Source organism: Lissotriton vulgaris, chromosome 7, assembly GCF_964263255.1.
Source record: "Lissotriton vulgaris chromosome 7, aLisVul1.2, whole genome shotgun sequence".
Lineage (NCBI taxonomy): Eukaryota > Metazoa > Chordata > Amphibia > Caudata > Salamandridae > Lissotriton > Lissotriton vulgaris.
In genome coordinates, this window is record NC_141695.1 from 1,437,328,804 (window position 1) to 1,437,347,185 (window position 18,382).

The following is an 18,382-nucleotide window of genomic DNA, read 5'->3' on the forward strand; positions in this document are numbered from 1 at the left end:
ACAAGAAGATCTTAAAGTTTAAGAACCTAAGATCGATATGGAAAATAAAAAATCCTCTTATTTTAGGACATGATGTAAAATTCTGAAAGGGCACGAAATATTTGTCTGCAAAGGTCTTTTCCACAGGGAACAACAACATAGTCTCAGATACCATAATTTGATCTGCTGTAAATAAAAAAGAAGTACATTGACTACTTCTGATTTGGACCCACTGGCATCTCTTCTTTATATTTTACTTTTTTTATTCATTCGCTCCTGAAGCAGCAGGTACGTCCACACCTGTTGTGTTTTTCTGTCATACTTTATATGGCTGTGTGATTTCTGTGGGCTACCAACATGTAAAGGAGACTCTTTTTGATCGAGGGTCCAATCCACGTATGCACCCACATAAATCAATAACCTTTCCATTGACAGACCCACACATTAACATAAATATTGTGTTCACATTACCAGTGCCTCAACATCGATGTACAGCTCGAATTGCCCGCAGTTAGATTAGTAAATATATCAGTTTACGATGAGCAAGGTCCAACTATTGCCCATATCAAAGTAAAGTTTTAGTCTACGTGAAAGTAATGTTGTAAAAGTTGTCTATATGATGCAATATATTCATGCGCATGTGACCAACGTTCACATACGCTTTCTAATAATCATCATTCGTACAGGATGCATCTATGGCAACTAATTTAAACAACAAACCTGTACAGTTTCATCTCTTCAAACAGGAAAGAGGTTTTCTTTTTTAATTTCTGTTCACACAGGTTCTCCACGAACTTTAGTGTATGGGAGCTTTATTTGTATCATTTTAGGAACAAAGGTTATCAAATGTCCAAACTCTGTATAGAGGACAAGTATCACTCTGCATTACATGACATTTATACCCCAATGTTTCTTAGGAGGAAATCTTGAACCCAGGCTCTAGTCAAAGAAATTGTGTGCCCTGTAATTAATGTAAAAACATACTCTTGTATTCCTATAGTTTTAACACCAATGTCTCCTTACGTCATATATATATCACAGTGTGCACTGATATATTTCATAATCAAATATGAAAGTTGTTTTTTAGTACTCCGAAGTGTTCCTCAAACTCTATATGCTTTCTAAGTTTTCTGGTTCTGATAGGCCCAGAAGACATTTTATTGAAAGTAGTAAATGCGCACATTTCCTGCAGGTCATAGAAAAACGTAGCCTTGCATTTAATACTGGTAACCAGAAGTGTGATTTTAAGAAATTAATAAAATCAGCAGTGTGTTCATGTATTGTAATTCTATCTCTACTTCAAGGGTGTCTTGCATTTTCACTGTGGAAAGATCCTGCCAGCTGCCCATTAGATACGTTTATCTCAAAGTAAATTTTGCACTCCATAGACTTGTACAGAGGAATAATGCATATAAACTGCTCTATTTTATATGCATTTCAGCATTACATGCTCCAACTGGCCATTTTGGGCTAGAGCTCTGGTAGTTTGAAAAGACAATTATCTTTTGATTATTTGCTCTGCCGCTCGCTATTTTGCATTAAACGGTTCCCAACATATTGTGTTTTATTTTAACACTATGGTATATAACTAAATTAGTCTGTGTAAAAGTTCTTAAGGCGAATGCTTTGCACACAAGATCTGCCACAAATTGATATTTGTTGTTTGTACAGGATACAGCGAACCACCAGATTTTAAAGTCTCAAACCTAGCACGTGCTATTTATAAAAGACGCAATTTTGTACTCACTCAGAAGGACAGACCCATCTCTTTCATGTGTCGCCACTCCTTCTTCTGGGCACACATGAAGACCGTAGAAGCTCCTGCTGAACTCTGAAGAACCAGGCGGTAGGAAACCATGTGGACTGAGGGACCCCCGCCCAGAGGAAGAGGATGATTTGCCTCCGAGGGATGAAGCACTGCCTGCACTGCTCCCGGAGTCATTGGACTTAGCGCTTTGATTGAAGAGAGAGTTGTGATATGAGGAAGGCGCTTGAGCAGAGGAAATAGCTGATTTACCATCTGTGGTGGAGAAAATTGTCAAAAGAGCCTTCAGATCGATTGTCAGCCATCTTTAAATGGACTTTTCACACACTAAAGAAAACAAGGGGGGGGGGCAAAAATACCAACAGTAAGACTGTGCACAGTAAAATAAAATGTGTTGCTAATAGCCAAACAGTTTACTGCGGGATTTGAAGTTATGGGTATTATTTACTCCACCACTAGAAAAGGATCCTTCGGATGATTACATACATCCCAAGTTCACTGGAAATCTTCAAGGATAATGCTATCCTCTGTGTCTGTTTTAAGCTGCAGGGAAGCATGACAGCAGGTACATAAGGGAAGCATTAGAGGGGAACTCATCTAAGAAGGTATAGGTTTGAAAGGAGAGATGTGAAAATGCCAGCTTCATAATCTAAGACCATTGGCTATGTGTATTCCAGTGTACATCTCCCATCTTTTATTGTGGGTATGTAACTCTTGACTTCTTGAGACATTAAAAAAACAGCTGGGTACACATTTTTTCTAGTGCACTAGAGCAGCCCTTACCAGTCTTGAGATGTGTTACACATAATGCTCTGACGTTATTTTTTTCCAGCATTTTTATATAGTGCAAACTTGAAAAAAGACATTAGATCGCATTACATGAGCGCCGGGTTACATTACACAAGTTCCAATTTTACTATTTCTTTAATGCACGTGGAGATTCATTATTTTGACCCAGATTCACTAATTGAATTCCTCAGTTCCAAGGTTAGCAGTGCTTGCCATTAGGCCAGATCTCCTCCCAATAAATGCCCTTCTTGGAGACTCAACATTACATCGATATCATGCACTCTGTATTGTTCAATGTCTCACAAATGATTGTTTGGCACATAGGAACTGAACCTCTGATCATTCCGGGCACCCATGTTGCGCTACCCCACAGGTGAAAATGTAAAGTAAGGCTGGTGCATGCAGGGCTTAGCAGGTTATAGAAGTTCAACCACTGACAGTGAAGGAAGCTGAAGGAGGGAGTACTTAGTACACTACTCCAACTATAACATACAAAAGTCCTTAAGTGACAATGGTTGACTGGGAATTTCTTGTCCTCGAGAGAAGAAGCTGAATGCTTAAGATGAAATGCCATGGAGACTACAGGATATTGGACAATTGCTAGAGGAAACATGAAGTGTTAACCAGAACTCAATAAAAGTGACTGGCATGCATATTTACCTTTGCCAGTGAGTGCACAGTGGACTGATCTGTCATTGATTGCTGCATCACTTGGCTGGATATCTGTGAATGGCTTGCAGCCCAGGCCAGAGAATATTCTCTCCTGCCGGCGTACTTCTGCAAAAAAAACACATGAAGTGAGCTGCTAATAGAATGGCAGTATATTCTGCATAATACACTAAAAACGTATTTTATTTTATAATTTGTTTTGCAACTTCGGCCCCAGGATCTGCCTCAGAGTGCAGGTTTTTGTTGGATTTCCTCTTTTGTATATGTTAGAGAATTTAAATAGATAGATTTAAGTATATGATACTTCAAACTCAGTGAAAGGGAACAAGATATCATTGGTGTACAGTGTATGTTTATCATAAGTTTCTAAATTACATTTCAACTGAATACCTCCCCATCACCTCCTTTTGTCAATTAAAATAGTCAAATGAGGTTTGAAATATATTGATGTTTACTTGCTGTGCAATGTTCAGTTCAAAAGTTCTAGGCAAATTTATCAGTATGACTTAGCACTGGTCTATATCAGTCCATCATACTGTCTTTAGTATCCTAAGCAGAAGGCGGGGTCTCTCATACTCAGAACATGTTTTTAGGTCTCGCAGACCTAGCGCTGGAGCGCGCATGCGCTCCTGGCTCTGCAAGGCTTATTGTAATCGAGGAGATTTTAGAAGTGGGGTTGGAGCTCCGCCCCTATTTTTCATTGGCTGGCATCATCCTCCATGCTAAATGCTAAATGCTGGCTTCCGATTGAAAAGGAGGCTTCTTAGTCCCTCCTTGTTACCACCCTGTCTCCTTTTGGCACTGCCCATCTGGACTGGATCTTTTGCTTGCGGCTTCATTAGTCGGTAATCACGCACTATTTGGGACACTGATGGGCACCACGACGGCTGCAGTGCTATGCACTCTAAAATGTATATTTTTTATTACTTTAATGAGTGTGGTGCCGCTAGGGACACCGTGCTCACTTTCTTTATTTATATTCCACATTTATGTTTAGAGTGGCGTCCACTTCAGGGACACCGCGCTGTTCTTTTTTTTAAACTTTAAAACTGAGTGTGGAGTCGATTCAAGGATACCGCGCTTGAGTTCTTTATATATTTTTTAACTTTAACACTGAGCACAGCGCTCGCTTCAAGGACACTGCGCTCAGTGTTAAAGTTTAAATAAAAAAAAAAAAATAAGCACAGAGTCCTTGAAGCGGCACTGTGGTCGGGTTCTTCACTAGACCCCCAGTCCCCCCACCAAGGCCTGCACACTGTTCCCCCCTCTTGTGTTCTGTACACAGCGCCTTTTTGCCACTAGTTAAATAATTTACAGCCTCGAGACGCGTCTTGCCTGGCCATAGGCTGTTGTCTCCCAAGGGCTGCTCCCAACTAACTAAACTCGACCCTTGTCCCTTCCTCTCGCTTTCACGTGTAAAGTGCTGGCGGTGCTCCGGCTGCAGCCTTCATGCAGCCCTCAGTGGGCCCCCCCGTGACTTCACGCACACTCATGAGCGATTCGTGCCAACAGCAACATAGCTTTCCTGAGCAGCCTTTATATCATTCACTGCAGGGTTTTACTGATGCTGTTTTGTTTTGTTTTATTATTAAATGTCTTTTCAAGCGCACCCTTTGGCATCTACGAATGGTATGTGCTCTGGGCGTGTCTTAGATTTTCCAAAAATCACTTTTGCAAACCGAATAAAACAGATGATACACATAGCCAGATTGTGGGGGTGTTTTGGGGATGGGTGTACATCCGTCACGGGGATTTCGGGGAGGCGTAGGGTGGGTGCTGTAGTGTTGCGCTCTAGTCTCCGGCGCCCGGCGTGATGACGTGGCGCGCCCGAGCAAGAGCGGAACACTGGCGCATGCGAGCAGGGAAGCGAGAAAAGCGCGCGAAGCGAAAGGAAGTGGCAGAAGCGACTGGAGCTCTGCTCAGTTAGACGCTCGGCGCTCTTTGAGATAGCGTATTTGTTAAATATAATAAAGGCACTGCTTTACCTATCCTGTTCTCTGTGGGGGAAGCATTTGGCAACATCACAGTGGCGACGAGGACTGGGATCACCCCGCCAACCCCTACACAGCAACACGGGAGAAGCAGCAGCAAGAGACACAAGGAATAAAGCAGGTCAGAGACTGTTGAAAGGGGCACCACATTGTGAGCACGCCCAGAACTACAGCGCTATTTACAAGAGAGCGTGGCAGCAGCGCACGACACCAGCAACCAGCATACACGTGGCCCCAAGCCATATAAAGGCAGGTCAAAGCCAGCACAGCGCCAGAGGGGCATGCAGCTGAGACCCTGGCAGAAAGAAGGGACAGTGATAGGGAGGAAGGAAAAGTACACCTCCCCGGCGCCACACAAGGTAGAACTACCAGTGCACCTGGCAGTCCCAAAAGCCAAGGAGACGACTCAGACAGAGAAGGAAACCCCAGCGCACCAGGCAGCCCAGGGAACCGAGACGGAGGACCATGAACAGCGCCCAGAATGAGCAACCAAATGACATCTCTCACAGCACCCATCCCCTTCCTACCCAGACCAGGTGAACCCCTGATGAAGTGGGAGGACTGGAGGGAGTATTTCAAAAACTATGTGGAGGCCTTGGAGGATGAAAATGGCGAGCCATTCCCCAGCGCTAGGAAGAAAAGGTTACTACTGCTTAACCTGGGCCCGGAAGGTGTAGAAGTGTGTGCGAACATTGTGCCAGCAGTGAGACAAGCCGCCGACGATGACGTCTTCAAGCACGCCCTAGAAGACCTAGACAATCACTATCGCCCGGCGGTGTGCGTATCCATTGACCGGTACAACTTCTAACAAAGGAAGCAGGAAGAAGGGGAATCAATAGATGATTACGTGGCGGCTTTGAGGCGACTGGCCATCACATGCAAATATGGGCAACTACAGGACGAGTACATCAAGGATCAAATAGTCATGCACACCACAAGCAAGTCAGTCCAAGACAAGTTGTGGGCGAAGGGTGAAGCGTCGCTCAAAGACGTGACTGCCATGGTAAAGAAAGCGGAACTTTCAAAATGCTGTGCAGAAGCAGCCAAAAAGGAGACTCCGCAGAGGCAAATGGTCAACAAAATAGACGAGGCTCATTCGGCTAATAGGCAAAGGGGATCCGCTGGAGAAGGAAGGCACGATTCCAAGTGGACAGGGAAACAAGCATCACCAGGAAGGCAGCCCACGGACAGCAAATTTTCGTGCTACAGGTGCGGGAGTACAGCTCACTCAGCACAAGACAAACGGTGCCCAGTGTTTCGCGCCAGATGCTCCTTCTGTGGCCTGGTAGGCCATTTTGAGAAAGTGTGTCGCAGGAAAGGGAAGAAATCCATGGTGAAGTGCATTGGGCAGTCCCTGTCAGAGGACCAGACTGAAGAATACCAGGAAGATGACGACATGGTCTTATGCGTCGAAGAACAGGTGTTGGAAGTAACGGGCAAACGCTCGGACAAGCCGCGCACAGACATGCTGATAGGAGGAGTGAAAGTTCACATAGCAATTGACTCGGGATCTCCATACTCCATTGTACAATGATCGGTATGGGAGGAAGACTTTGTACCCACCCTGGGTCCGCAGTTAAACCCACCGGACATACGACCTATTTCATACATCAGCAACGCAATTCCCATGGTGGGCTTCCGCGCCTTGAATTTCGAATTCAGAGGTAGATCAGCGATCTGCAAGCTATATGTGGCGGAGCGGGGAACCTCAGTGCTAGGCTGGAGGGACCAGGGTGACCTGGGAATAAAGTTAGATCCAGGAGGCAAGGAGCAAATCTTTTTGACGGAAGACAGCCGCTGGCCACAGCAAGACAAACTGAAGCAGGCCTTCCCCAAGGTGTTTGGAGGCACGGTTGGAAAATTGGATAAGTTTGTACACAAAATACTCCTCAGGGAGGATGCCCGTCCGGTGTCCCACAAGTTCAGGAACATCCCCATCGCTATTAAGGAAGCAGTCCAGCAGGAACTCCAAAGATTACAAGAACAAGGGATAATAGAACCGATTGACAGCTCAGAATGGCTGGCCCCCTTGGTCGTAGCCAGGAAACCCAATGGCAAGGTACGTTTATGTGTGGACCTCCGCGAGCTCAACAAATGCCTAATAGTGGAAAAGTTTCCCCTGCCGAGGATCGAGGAAATGTTGGCAAGAACTAAGGGAGTGACATGGTTCTCAACAATTGACCTCACATCAGCGTATCATCAGATTGACTTACACCCATCGAGCAGAAAACTAACCTCATTCATCACACCCTTTGGGTGTTATCAGTTCCGCCGCATGCCGTTTGGCCTGGCTTCTGCGGCCGCGGTGTTCCAGAAGCTAATGCACCGCATATTCAAGGACCTACCAGGCGTTCCGTACTTTCAGGACGACATCTTGATCATGGGAACAAACCATGACAAGAAACCGACAAAGGTGCTAACAGTGCTACAAGAAAAAGGTCTCACCGCCGAGTGGAGTAAGTGCAGGCTGGGCATGTCGTCTGTCACCTATCTAGGACATGAAATAGGGAGTCAAGGAATCTCCCCCAAAAGACAAAACGTGAAAGCCATTTGCGATGCCAGAGCCCCAGTCAACAAGGAAGAAGTGAGGTCATTCCTCGGAAAGGCGGAGTACTATAGTAAATTTGTAAGACACTTCGCCACAAAGACTCATAAACTCCGACAGCTCATTAGGGACAAATCGTCGGTTAAATGGGATGAAGAGGCACAGATTGAATTCGAGGGTCTGAAAAACGACATAAGTGGAGTAGTACCCCTGCACGGATATGACCCAAAGGGCAGCACCATATTGACAACGGATGCCAGTGAAAAGGGATTGGGAGCAGTGCTGGCACAGGAAAGGAAAGATGGCATAGTGGAGACACTCAGTTTTGCATCCCGGGCGTTGTCCCCCACCGAGCAGAGATTCAGTGTCATAGAAAAAGAGATGTTGGCGGTCACATGGGCCATGGGAAAATTTAGACAATTCATTTGGGGCACCCGCTTCTAACTGCAAACGGACCATAAACCACTAGTCAAGGTGTTAACCTCCTGCGGCCACGATACTGCCACACCACGCATCGCAAAGATGACACTCAGGTTGATAGACTACACCTATAATGTGGAGTACTTGCCAGGGACACAGAATAAAGTAGCAGACTATTTGAGCAGGGCCTCAGCCATGGAGGATGCGCCGGCAGTCCCACCTGGCACAGACGAGATGGTGGCGGAAATGGCTGCCTCGGAGAGGACAATCAGCAGGCAAGAATGGGCCCAAGTCTATGAGAATGACAGTGAAATGGAAGAAGTCAAACAATATCTGATCTCTGGGTGGCCAGAAAAAAGGCATCTCAAAGCGGACCTGAGGAAATACTACGAGATACGGGAGGAAATATCGATGAGCGATTCTGGCATCTTCATGTACCGGGGAGATAAAGTAATCCCTCCAGTGACACTAATTCCTCTGCTGCTGAACCAGCTTCATGAAGGTCACCTCGGCATTGTGAAAACAAAGATGAGGGTGAAACAAACGTACTGGTGGCCGGGAATGGACAGTCAGATAGAAAAGCAAGTGAGGGAATGTGTCCAGTGCCAAGGAGCGGATAAAATACTGAGACCATTGAGGCCTGCGTTGGGCGAATTTGAGCGACCCCAAAATCCATGGGAAGATATAGCAGTGACACAAGAGAAGTGGTATTGCACTCTTGTATTTAATAGTTTTTGTGTGTGTTATATTGTCTTCATTACTGTCGTTGGTGCAAAAGGTCGGTACCCTACTGAGCAGTTTAGGGTATGCGTAAACAATACTGACATGTGTGTTCTGCGTTCACAGGACCCACTCCTTCCTTGCACTCCTTTTGATTTTCGTACAAATTTTACTCCATGTGTGTAAATATCAGTTTGTAAATTTTATTCATTTCAAACTTAATTTTGTAGCGAGTCTTTCATCCATATAGCTTATATTTCATTCATTGACTTTAACATGCTTTTAATTATTCCCAATGCATTTCAAGCATTACGCTCTTCATCAGGGGATTATACATCTGAAATAATAATACATATAATTAAGTACTGAGGTCTATTCTTACCCAACAATCTGAAACGAAATTTAGTACATGTATGCATTGTCTCGATATACACGTTGTTTGTGGCTCGTGTACTCATGTGCTTTTTACACCTTATAACCCGTGGTTACCTATTAATTTAAATCACATTATTTTGAAATATCTCACTTGGTGTTTTGACCTTGTTTGTTCTTATTGACCGGAACGAACGTGCATTAGTTGCACTTTATAACCCATAACCACATTGTTTCATAAATCTCACTGACCTTAGAGCTTTTTCATAGCGTTTCAACACTGAAAATCAAAAAACGATAGAGCGTAAGTTTCTCAATATTTTTAAATGTGTGCGTTACGCGCCGGCTTGTTCTATATTCTGAACCCGTGCTCTTACCCGGTGTGTGGTTCTGCTCGTCTCCCCTCGCTACTCTGGCGTGCGTCGCTCTAGCGTTACCTCGGCTTACAACTCTATGTTCTTGTTCCGATCACGTGACCAGGTCTACGTCCATGTTTACAATGCAATTTAAAGTGGCATCCTCACGGAAAAGAATTATACACAACGTGTAAGGCGATGGTACTATACCTCGATTACTGTGTGATCATTTCTTAATTGACAGATGGATTCTGCATATCAAAATAAATATATACATATCAAAAAAAAATTTATATACATATCAAAGAATGCGGATCTCAAAGTCTTAATGTCGATTATAGGAAACAATTAAGGTCCATCCTTTCATTGAGGCCCTTTGGCTGTGTGGTGCATAGAAAGTTTATCCAGAACACTTCTCTCCTTAGTAACTGGTTATTGTTGTCTCTTCCTGGGATACTTTTCACAATCTCCAAAATGCAAAATTTGAGCTGACTTACGTTGTGGTTGGCTTGGTTAAAGTGAGCAGCTTCCGTCGATTTCAAGTTCTTCAATCGTATATTGCTCTTGTGCTCTATTACACGCGTTTTTATTTTTCTTTGCGTTTTTCCTACATAGGACAATCCACATGGGCACCGTAGCAAGTATATTACATTTTCTGAGTCACATGTTCCAGATACCTTCAAATTGATAGGGGTGCCTTTAGTTGGATGGTTAATGACATTACCCTTGATAATGGCTGAACAATTTCCACAATTGTGACATGGTAGTGTACCACTATATTTAGTAGATTTTTGCATTTTTTATTGTTTTAGCAATTCTTTCAGATTTCGAGTTCTTTCATACGCAAAGATTGGAGGTTTGGAAAAGATTCCTTTGAAGTCTTCCTCTAGTGCAAGTAGAGGCCAGTGATTGCGGATAATCTTTTTTATCTTACCACTTCTTGTGGAAAATTTTGACACGAATACACTTCTCTTTTCATCCTGTTTTGTGGTAGATCTTAGTAGATGTTGACGTTGTAGTTTATCTGCTCTGTTAGCTGCTGATTCCAAAATGGGATCTGGATAACCCCTCTTTTTAAATTTCTGTAGTGTCTCCTGTTTGTGTTTTGTGTATAGTTCATCCGTCGATGCTATCCTTTTTACGCGCAGAATTTGCAAAAATGGTAGATGGTGTTTCAGTGAAGGTTGGTGAAAACTATTATAGTGTAACAAGTTATTTCTGTCCGTGTGTTTGGTGTATACACTTGTTATGATTTTACCTTCAGTGTTAGTTAACAATACGTCCAAGAATGACAATTCTTTGTTGCTCATGGTACTTGTAAACTGTATTCTCTCATTTTTTATGTTTAGTTCCTGTATGGCTGCTTTCAACGTGGTTTCATTTCCTTTCCAAAGAACAAAAATGTCGTCAATGTATCTTTTGTATACAATTAGATTCTTCTTCCATGTTTCATTCTCTAGTATATGCTCCACCTCAAATTTATGCATAAAGATGTTCGCATAAGTCGGTGCGGCACAATTGCCCATGGAAGTTCCAGAGGCTTGTATGTAGAATTTATCTTCCCATTTGAAATAGCTGTGAAACAGCGTAAAGTGTAACAACTCCATTATAAATATTTTTAAATCTTCTGTTTTGTCTTCCTGTATTAGAAAGCTTTCCATTGCTGATATACCTTGGTCATGCGGAATTGAAGTATATAAAGACTTTACGTCTATGCTTGTCATAATCATCTCTTTAGTAAACTTATCTTTTTCTTCTTCCAAAATATTTAAAAAGTGTGTTGTGTCCTTCAAATAGGTGCTTGTGTTTTGAACAATGTTCTGTAGATGTTTATCAATATACTTTCCAATGGGTTCGTTTATCGATCCGATTGTGGATACAATTGGTCTTAGGGGAGGATGATACAGATCTTTATGAATTTTCGGAGTCATGTATATGTAAGGGACCGTAGGATTCTCTTTGATAAGATATTCTTTTTCTTTTTGACCAATGGTTCCTTTGCTGATTGCATTCTCAATTATGTTCTTCAAGACTTTCATAAATTCTTTGGTTGGGTCCGTAGTCATGATGGTATAGGTGTTTGGATCTTGGACGTGTTCTTCCACCTTAGAAAGATAATAACTGGTATCCATAATAACTAGCGCTCCACCCTTATCTGCTTGCCTGATTGTGATTGATGAGTTATTCGCTAGTTTTTGCAAGATATTCTTCTCTTGAGTAGTCATATTTGAGTGTTTAGTCTTGGGTGATTTAAATGTTTCTTCAATTTCTGTGACTACCACCTTTTCAAATGCGTCTAATACTTTATGGCTCACTGGAGCCATGTATTTGCTTTTGCTTCTCAAACCTAACAATGTATTCTCTTTAGTGGGAGTGGTCATAGGTTCAATTACATTGTCAAAAAAATGCCTTAGTCTCAAAGATCTTAAAAACTTGTATAGGCTAACTTTAGTTTCCAGAAAATTCGAATGGTACGTTGGAACATACGACAACATCTACTAAGATCTACCACAAAACAGGATGAAAAGAGAAGTGTATTCGTGTCAAAATTTTCCACAAGAAGTAGTAAGATAAAAAAGATTATCCGCAATCACTGGCCTCTACTTGCACTAGAGGAAGACTTCAAAGGAATCTTTTCCAAACCTCCAATCTTTGCGTATGAAAGAACTCGAAATCTGAAAGAATTGCTAAAACAATCAAAAATGCAAAAATCTACTAAATATAGTGGTACACTACCATGTCACAATTGTGGAAATTGTTCAGCCATTATCAAGGGTAATGTCATTAACCATCCAACTAAAGGCACCCCTATCAATTTGAAGGTATCTGGAACATGTGACTCAGAAAATGTAATATACTTGCTACGGTGCCCATGTGGATTGTCCTATGTAGGAAAAACGCAAAGAAAAATAAAAACGCGTGTAATAGAGCACAAGAGCAATATACGATTGAAGAACTTGAAATCGACGGTAGCTGCTCACTTTAACCAAGCCAACCACAACGTAAGTCAGCTCAAATTTTGCATTTTGGAGATTGTGAAAAGTATCCCAGGAAGAGACAACAATAACCAGTTACTAAGGAGAGAAGTCTTCTGGATAAACTTTCTATGCACCACACAGCCAAAGGGCTTCAATGAAAGGATGGACCTTAATTGTTTCCTATAATCGACATTAAGACTTTGAGATCCGCATTCTTTGATATGTATATAAAAATTTTTTTGATATGTATATATTTATTTTGATATGCAGAATCCATCTGTCAATTAAGAAATGATCACACAGTAATCGAGGTATAGTACCATCGCCTTACACGTTGTGTATAATTCTTTTCCGTGAGGATGCCACTTTAAATTGCATTGTAAACATGGACGTAGACTTGGTCACGTGATCGGAACAAGAACATAGAGTTGTAAGCCGAGGTAACGCTAGAGCGACGCACGCCAGAGTAGCGAGGGGAGACGAGCAGAACCACACACCGGGTAAGAGCACGGGTTCAGAATATAGAACAAGCCAGCGCGTAACGCACACATTTAAAAATATTGAGAAACTTACGCTCTATCGTTTTTTGATTTTCAGTGTTGAAACGCTATGAGAAAGCTCTAAGGTCAGTGAGATTTATGAAACAATGTGGTTATGGGTTATAAAGTGCAACTAATGCACGTTCGTTCCGGTCAATAAGAACAAACAAGGTCAAAACACCAAGTGAGATATTTCAAAATAATGTGATTTAAATTAATAGGTAACCACGGGTTATAAGGTGTAAAAAGCAAATGAGTACACGAGCCACAAACAACGTGTATATCGAGACAATGCATACATGTACTAAATTCCGTTTCAGATTGTGGGTAAGAATAGACCTCAGTACTTAATTATATGTATTATGATTTCAGATGTATAAACCCCTGATGAAGAGCGTAATGCTTGAAATGCATTGGGAATAATTACAAGCATGTTAAAGTCAATGAATGAAATATAAGCTATATGGATGAAAGACTCGCTACAAAATTAAGTTTGAAATGAATAAAATTTACAAACTGATATTTACACGCATGGAGTAAAATTTGTATGAAAATCAAAAGGAGAGCAAGGAAGGAGTGGGTCCTGTGAACGCAGAACACACATGCCAGTATTATAAGATATAGCAGTGGACATATTGGGTCCCGTTCTCGACAACAGAGGTATAGCCAAATACTTGTGCGTCGTCATAGACAAATACTCAAAATGGCCTGAAATAGATGTGCAAGAATCCATGGATTCGGACACTGTGTTGAGATTTCTCACTTCACTGTTCTTGAGGGAAGGAATACCGAGGACGATATTAAGTGACAATGGGCCACAGTTTACCTCGGATAAATGGACCAAGTACATGGAGAGGAACGGGATAAAGTCCAAACACACAGCAGTGTACCATCCCGCATGCAATGGAGAAGTAGAACGGTTCAACCGTGTGCTGATGGGGTCCATACAGGCTTACAACAAAAGGCACAACACCAAAGACACTGATCTGGAAAAAGGGGAATGGGTTAGAGTCAAACTTGCAACTCTCCAAAGAAAAGGCGAAAGCAAGTACAGCAAACCCCTGCAGGTTCAAGAAGTGTATGGAAGAGCGGCCTTGCTCAGTGATGGGAGAGTGTGGTCCCAAGATCGCATGGCAAAGGTCAACAGGATCATGCAGTGGCCGGCAGGCAAGGAGAAAGAGACTGAAGGCCAGAAGCAAGCCAACGGAGAAGAAGAGACTGTGATAGGGAATGAGAGGCAGAAGGAAAGACCTGCTCAAGAGGACAATGAAGAGAACGAGGAAGCACAGGCAGATGAAGGAGCAGTGGTGGACACGACCCCGGCTGGGGAGAAGGAAGCTGGCACACAGAAGGGAGTGAGGAGTCTTCCCGGTGAAGGTAACAGGGAAGAGCTCACACTGGTAAGACGAACCCGTGCCGGGAGGGCAGTCACCCTGCCCCCTCGATTCAAAGACTATGATATGAGAGACTATTGAAGTTGGGACCATAGTTGTTGTTTACGTTATTAGAAAAGAAGGAGATATGTAGTGTTGCGCTCTAGTCTCCGGCGCCCGGCGTGATGATGTGGCGCGCCGGAGCAAGAGCGGAACACTGGCGCATGCGCGCAGGGAAGCGAGAAAAGCGCGCAAAGCGAAAGGAAGCGGCAGAAGCGACCGGAGCTCGGCTCAGTTAGCCGCTCGGCGCTCTTTGAGATAGCGTATTTGTTAAATATAATAATGGCAATGCTTTACCTATCCTGGTATCCTGTTCTCTGTGGGGGAAGCATTTGGCAACATCACAGGTGCAGTGTTTAAAAGTGCGTGTGGGATTGTGAATGTCTCTAAAAGATGAGTGGGAAAAGAGGTGGAACAAGGGATCCTTTCCAAGAGGCGTGCCCTATATAATTAAGGTTGTGGTCTAGGGCATGTCAACTAAAATGCTGTACTTATGTGAAATGACCAGTATTTGGGAACACCTTTGCTAGTTTTTTTGTTAGGTAATATCTCCGGCTTAAAACAAGCCAGACCTGTTGCATTGCCAACCCTTCTTACAAATATCAGATCCATGAATCACAGCAGTAATTTTGTAGTGAACAATTACAATTGTAACAGTTATATTTTCTGAGAATATGAGACTTACTTAAAGACTACTAATGTCTGTGAAATGTCAGTGGTCTTCGGAGTGTCTCCGTCACTTCTGTTCTCACCTTCACATCACTTTTGTCTGAATTCTCTCACTCAGTTTAGAGCTAAGACCCATTTTCTTTCCCAGCTTTCTGAAATCCTCCATGTGCATATCTCCTTCCTTCACCCAATTCCTTTTGACACATATGAAATCATCGCTGTGTGTGCTCTGCAGAGTGGCCAAGGTTTGGATGTGCATGTAAACTGTACACCTTTATGACTCACTGACAGGCACTGAGAAACTCGCACTGCCTTCACCTCAATTTCAGAGTTCTCACGTCAATATCAGATCTTTCAAGTGCTCCCTGTCATTACCCCCTCCACCGCCCAACTTAAATTCACTTGAAGGCCACTCAGTCCAAAGTGTGCACAATATAAGGAGTCATATGGTGCATGGGAATAAAACGACAAAAACACACATCCAAAAGTAAAATACTCTTAGGGAATCCAAGATGAAGTAAACTGTAAAATTTAAATAAGGATTGCATGGTTGATATGGCATATCGTAAGGGTTTTTACAGTCGTTGAAAAATCGATCAGTGTTTTTGTCCGTAACGTTAAAGACATGAATATTGAGCATGAAAAGAACCTGATTTAAAGTTGCTTTTTAGTTAACTGGCCAGGCCTATCCCCTTGAAAGTCCTGCTTGCGGCACAGGTATGTACACTTGTGCATTGTTGCTTGTTTTCCGGTTCAGAGGAAGCCTAGCATAGCAGTTCAGGCCAGACTGTTCTTATTTTCAGAAGATCTAAGGATTACCATTTGTTGGATTCAGTTTCACTGTTCTCTGCTGTCTCCTAATTGGCCAGTGCTGGCTAAACGTTAATTACATTAGTCTCTGTAGAGCGGGGTCCAAGCACCGCCAACAAATGCAAGATCGATTGCATTTCCAATGCAAAAGGTCTCGCATTTGTTAAAGTTAAAGCTGTTGGTGTTGAAAATGACAATGTTTTTTTACTTTTGTATTTTTTATTCCAAGGGTAATACTGCTAGGCAAATATAATAACTCCACTGCAAATAAAAATAAAAAAAAAGTAAAAAACATTGTCATATTCAACGGCACAGCTCTAACTTCGACAAATGCAAGACCTATTGCATTGCAAATGCTTTTTACACTTTATAGTCAGATCCTCACCTTTGAGTTTCATTATCAAAATGAACCTACCAGCACCTAGATTCCCAAATACCACTGTACAACGGTCACTCTGATCACAACATATTTTGGGTCTGTTCATGACTGCAATGTTCACTGATGTGAGGAGAGCCGCTTGACACCTACCAGGGTTAAACTGTAACTCCCAATGACGAACATTTCACTGATACAACACCAAATTCTAAATCCAGCCAAAGCCTCTCTGATACCTGCTATGAGTCAAAGCATCCAGAGCATCACAGGTTTCTTCTTGGAATATATGCCAATTGCCATGGGCAAAATAGGGCACTTTCAACTACATCCAATATCATTGCTCTTGCACTCTAGTCATTGGTTTATGGTCCCGCCGCGTAAATGAAGTGCATAACTGGTAACACAACATCCACACACACCAACACACGCACCCTCAGCATACAGCTCTGTCTTCTTGCACTGGAGCGCTATCGTCATCCCTCATGTGTTTCTTCCACTAAGCTCGATTGCTCTTCTCATCTCCTCTTCTCAATCAATGCTACTACAAATGCTGTTTCACGACCATTGTCCAATAATCAGAGCTCTTCCTTGGTCCATACTTACATCACTCACAATAACTACATAAGTCACACAAACCAACACCACTCCAAAAGTGCATCCACTCCCTGGACTACAGTTCTTGGATTAGGTAAGAGTTTAAACCACACTAGTGATAGCCAAATGCTATATAAACGAAATACCAATTCATTTTGAATCTATGTTGTCTTGTAACATACTTGTGCATTAAGAATTACACAATGTGAATGTCAAGCAGAGAGACTTTCATCAAGCCCGCCTTAACCACCCCAAGTGCTAACAGGATCTTGGATCAGTCTCTTAAGTCTACAGACCTCTCAGGCACCCGTCCCCAACACATACACACTCATTCTATTTCACTCTGGCTACAGAGATATCAGTAACATTAACTTAGCCTAACAACTCTACCAGTACACCAGTCCACATCTAGTTACCTCCAGAAGGATTTTTTTGGGAGAAATACCCCAAAACACAAATTTTTCGCATTTCCATCTACGGTCCTCATAACTTTCTTCCAGAATATTGAAATTTTAATATCGACCTGCCAAACTATTTTGGCCAAAATATCTTTGTGTATAGGCAAGTATAGATGTACTATTCTGAACTCCCCTTATATGTACCTTGAGGGCGCAAAAGGCAACGAAGAGCAGCGATGGCGGCTCTGAGCTGCATTAAATGACATCGATTTTCAAAATATGGCCTTCAAAACCACGTCACACACTCCCAAAATGAGCCAGAACGTGAAACTGTTAAATAAAGTCTTTACAAATGTTATGTATTCGTGGCACAACTGCAGCAAAAGAGCATTATTCAAAGTTCCAATAAAAACATATGGCTCCATCGGAGCACTCTCATCAGGCAGGCAGGCTGGCGTCCACGCTGGCGAACACCTGACGCACCTTCCCAGCATCTGGCTGTGTTCCAGCCAGAAGCCGAAGCCTGGTCTCGCTGCAGTAGAATTAAGGAAAGCTGGAACTTTACTTTTGTGTGTCTTGGAAGGAAATTTGAACAAGATGTTCCCCACAATTTCATGTCACGTTAAAGCTGCTATCGTGCCATTTTGAACTAAAAATGAAGACTCGTACAATGTGCATTGATTAATTACTTGAACAACAGCTGCCAGGGCCTACTGTTTCTCTTAGGAGTCCATGGAACATTTCTACCGCTGATGCTGCCATATTTCCCCAAAACAGCGAATTAAATAGACCACTAAGATGATGAAATTTCACGGGGCATATCATTTACCACAGTATCTACCTACACATCGATATGCACACCTACATTTTGCTTCCAATTGTTTTTGATCCTATGCTTTACTGGTAGATTTTCAGTCGTAAGTTAGAAGTGACAGTCTCCTTACAAGGGACAGGGTGCAAAGTTGGAATATGCAAATCT

General features: G+C 42.6%; 1 protein-coding gene across 2 annotated transcripts in view; it reads right to left on the reverse strand.

Moving 5' to 3' along the window:
- KIAA1755 (KIAA1755 ortholog) overlaps positions 1–18,382 on the reverse strand; it is a 696,136-nt gene that overhangs the window by 47,277 nt on the left and 630,477 nt on the right. For both annotated transcript variants that reach the window (XM_086932242.1, XM_086932241.1), the window contains exons 20-21: positions 3,194–3,310; positions 1,727–1,999 (exon numbers count right to left, since the gene is read on the reverse strand). In XM_086932242.1, coding sequence (XP_086788368.1) covers positions 1,727–1,999; positions 3,194–3,310 — 390 coding nt within the window. The remainder of the gene's footprint in view (positions 1–1,726; positions 2,000–3,193; positions 3,311–18,382) is intronic.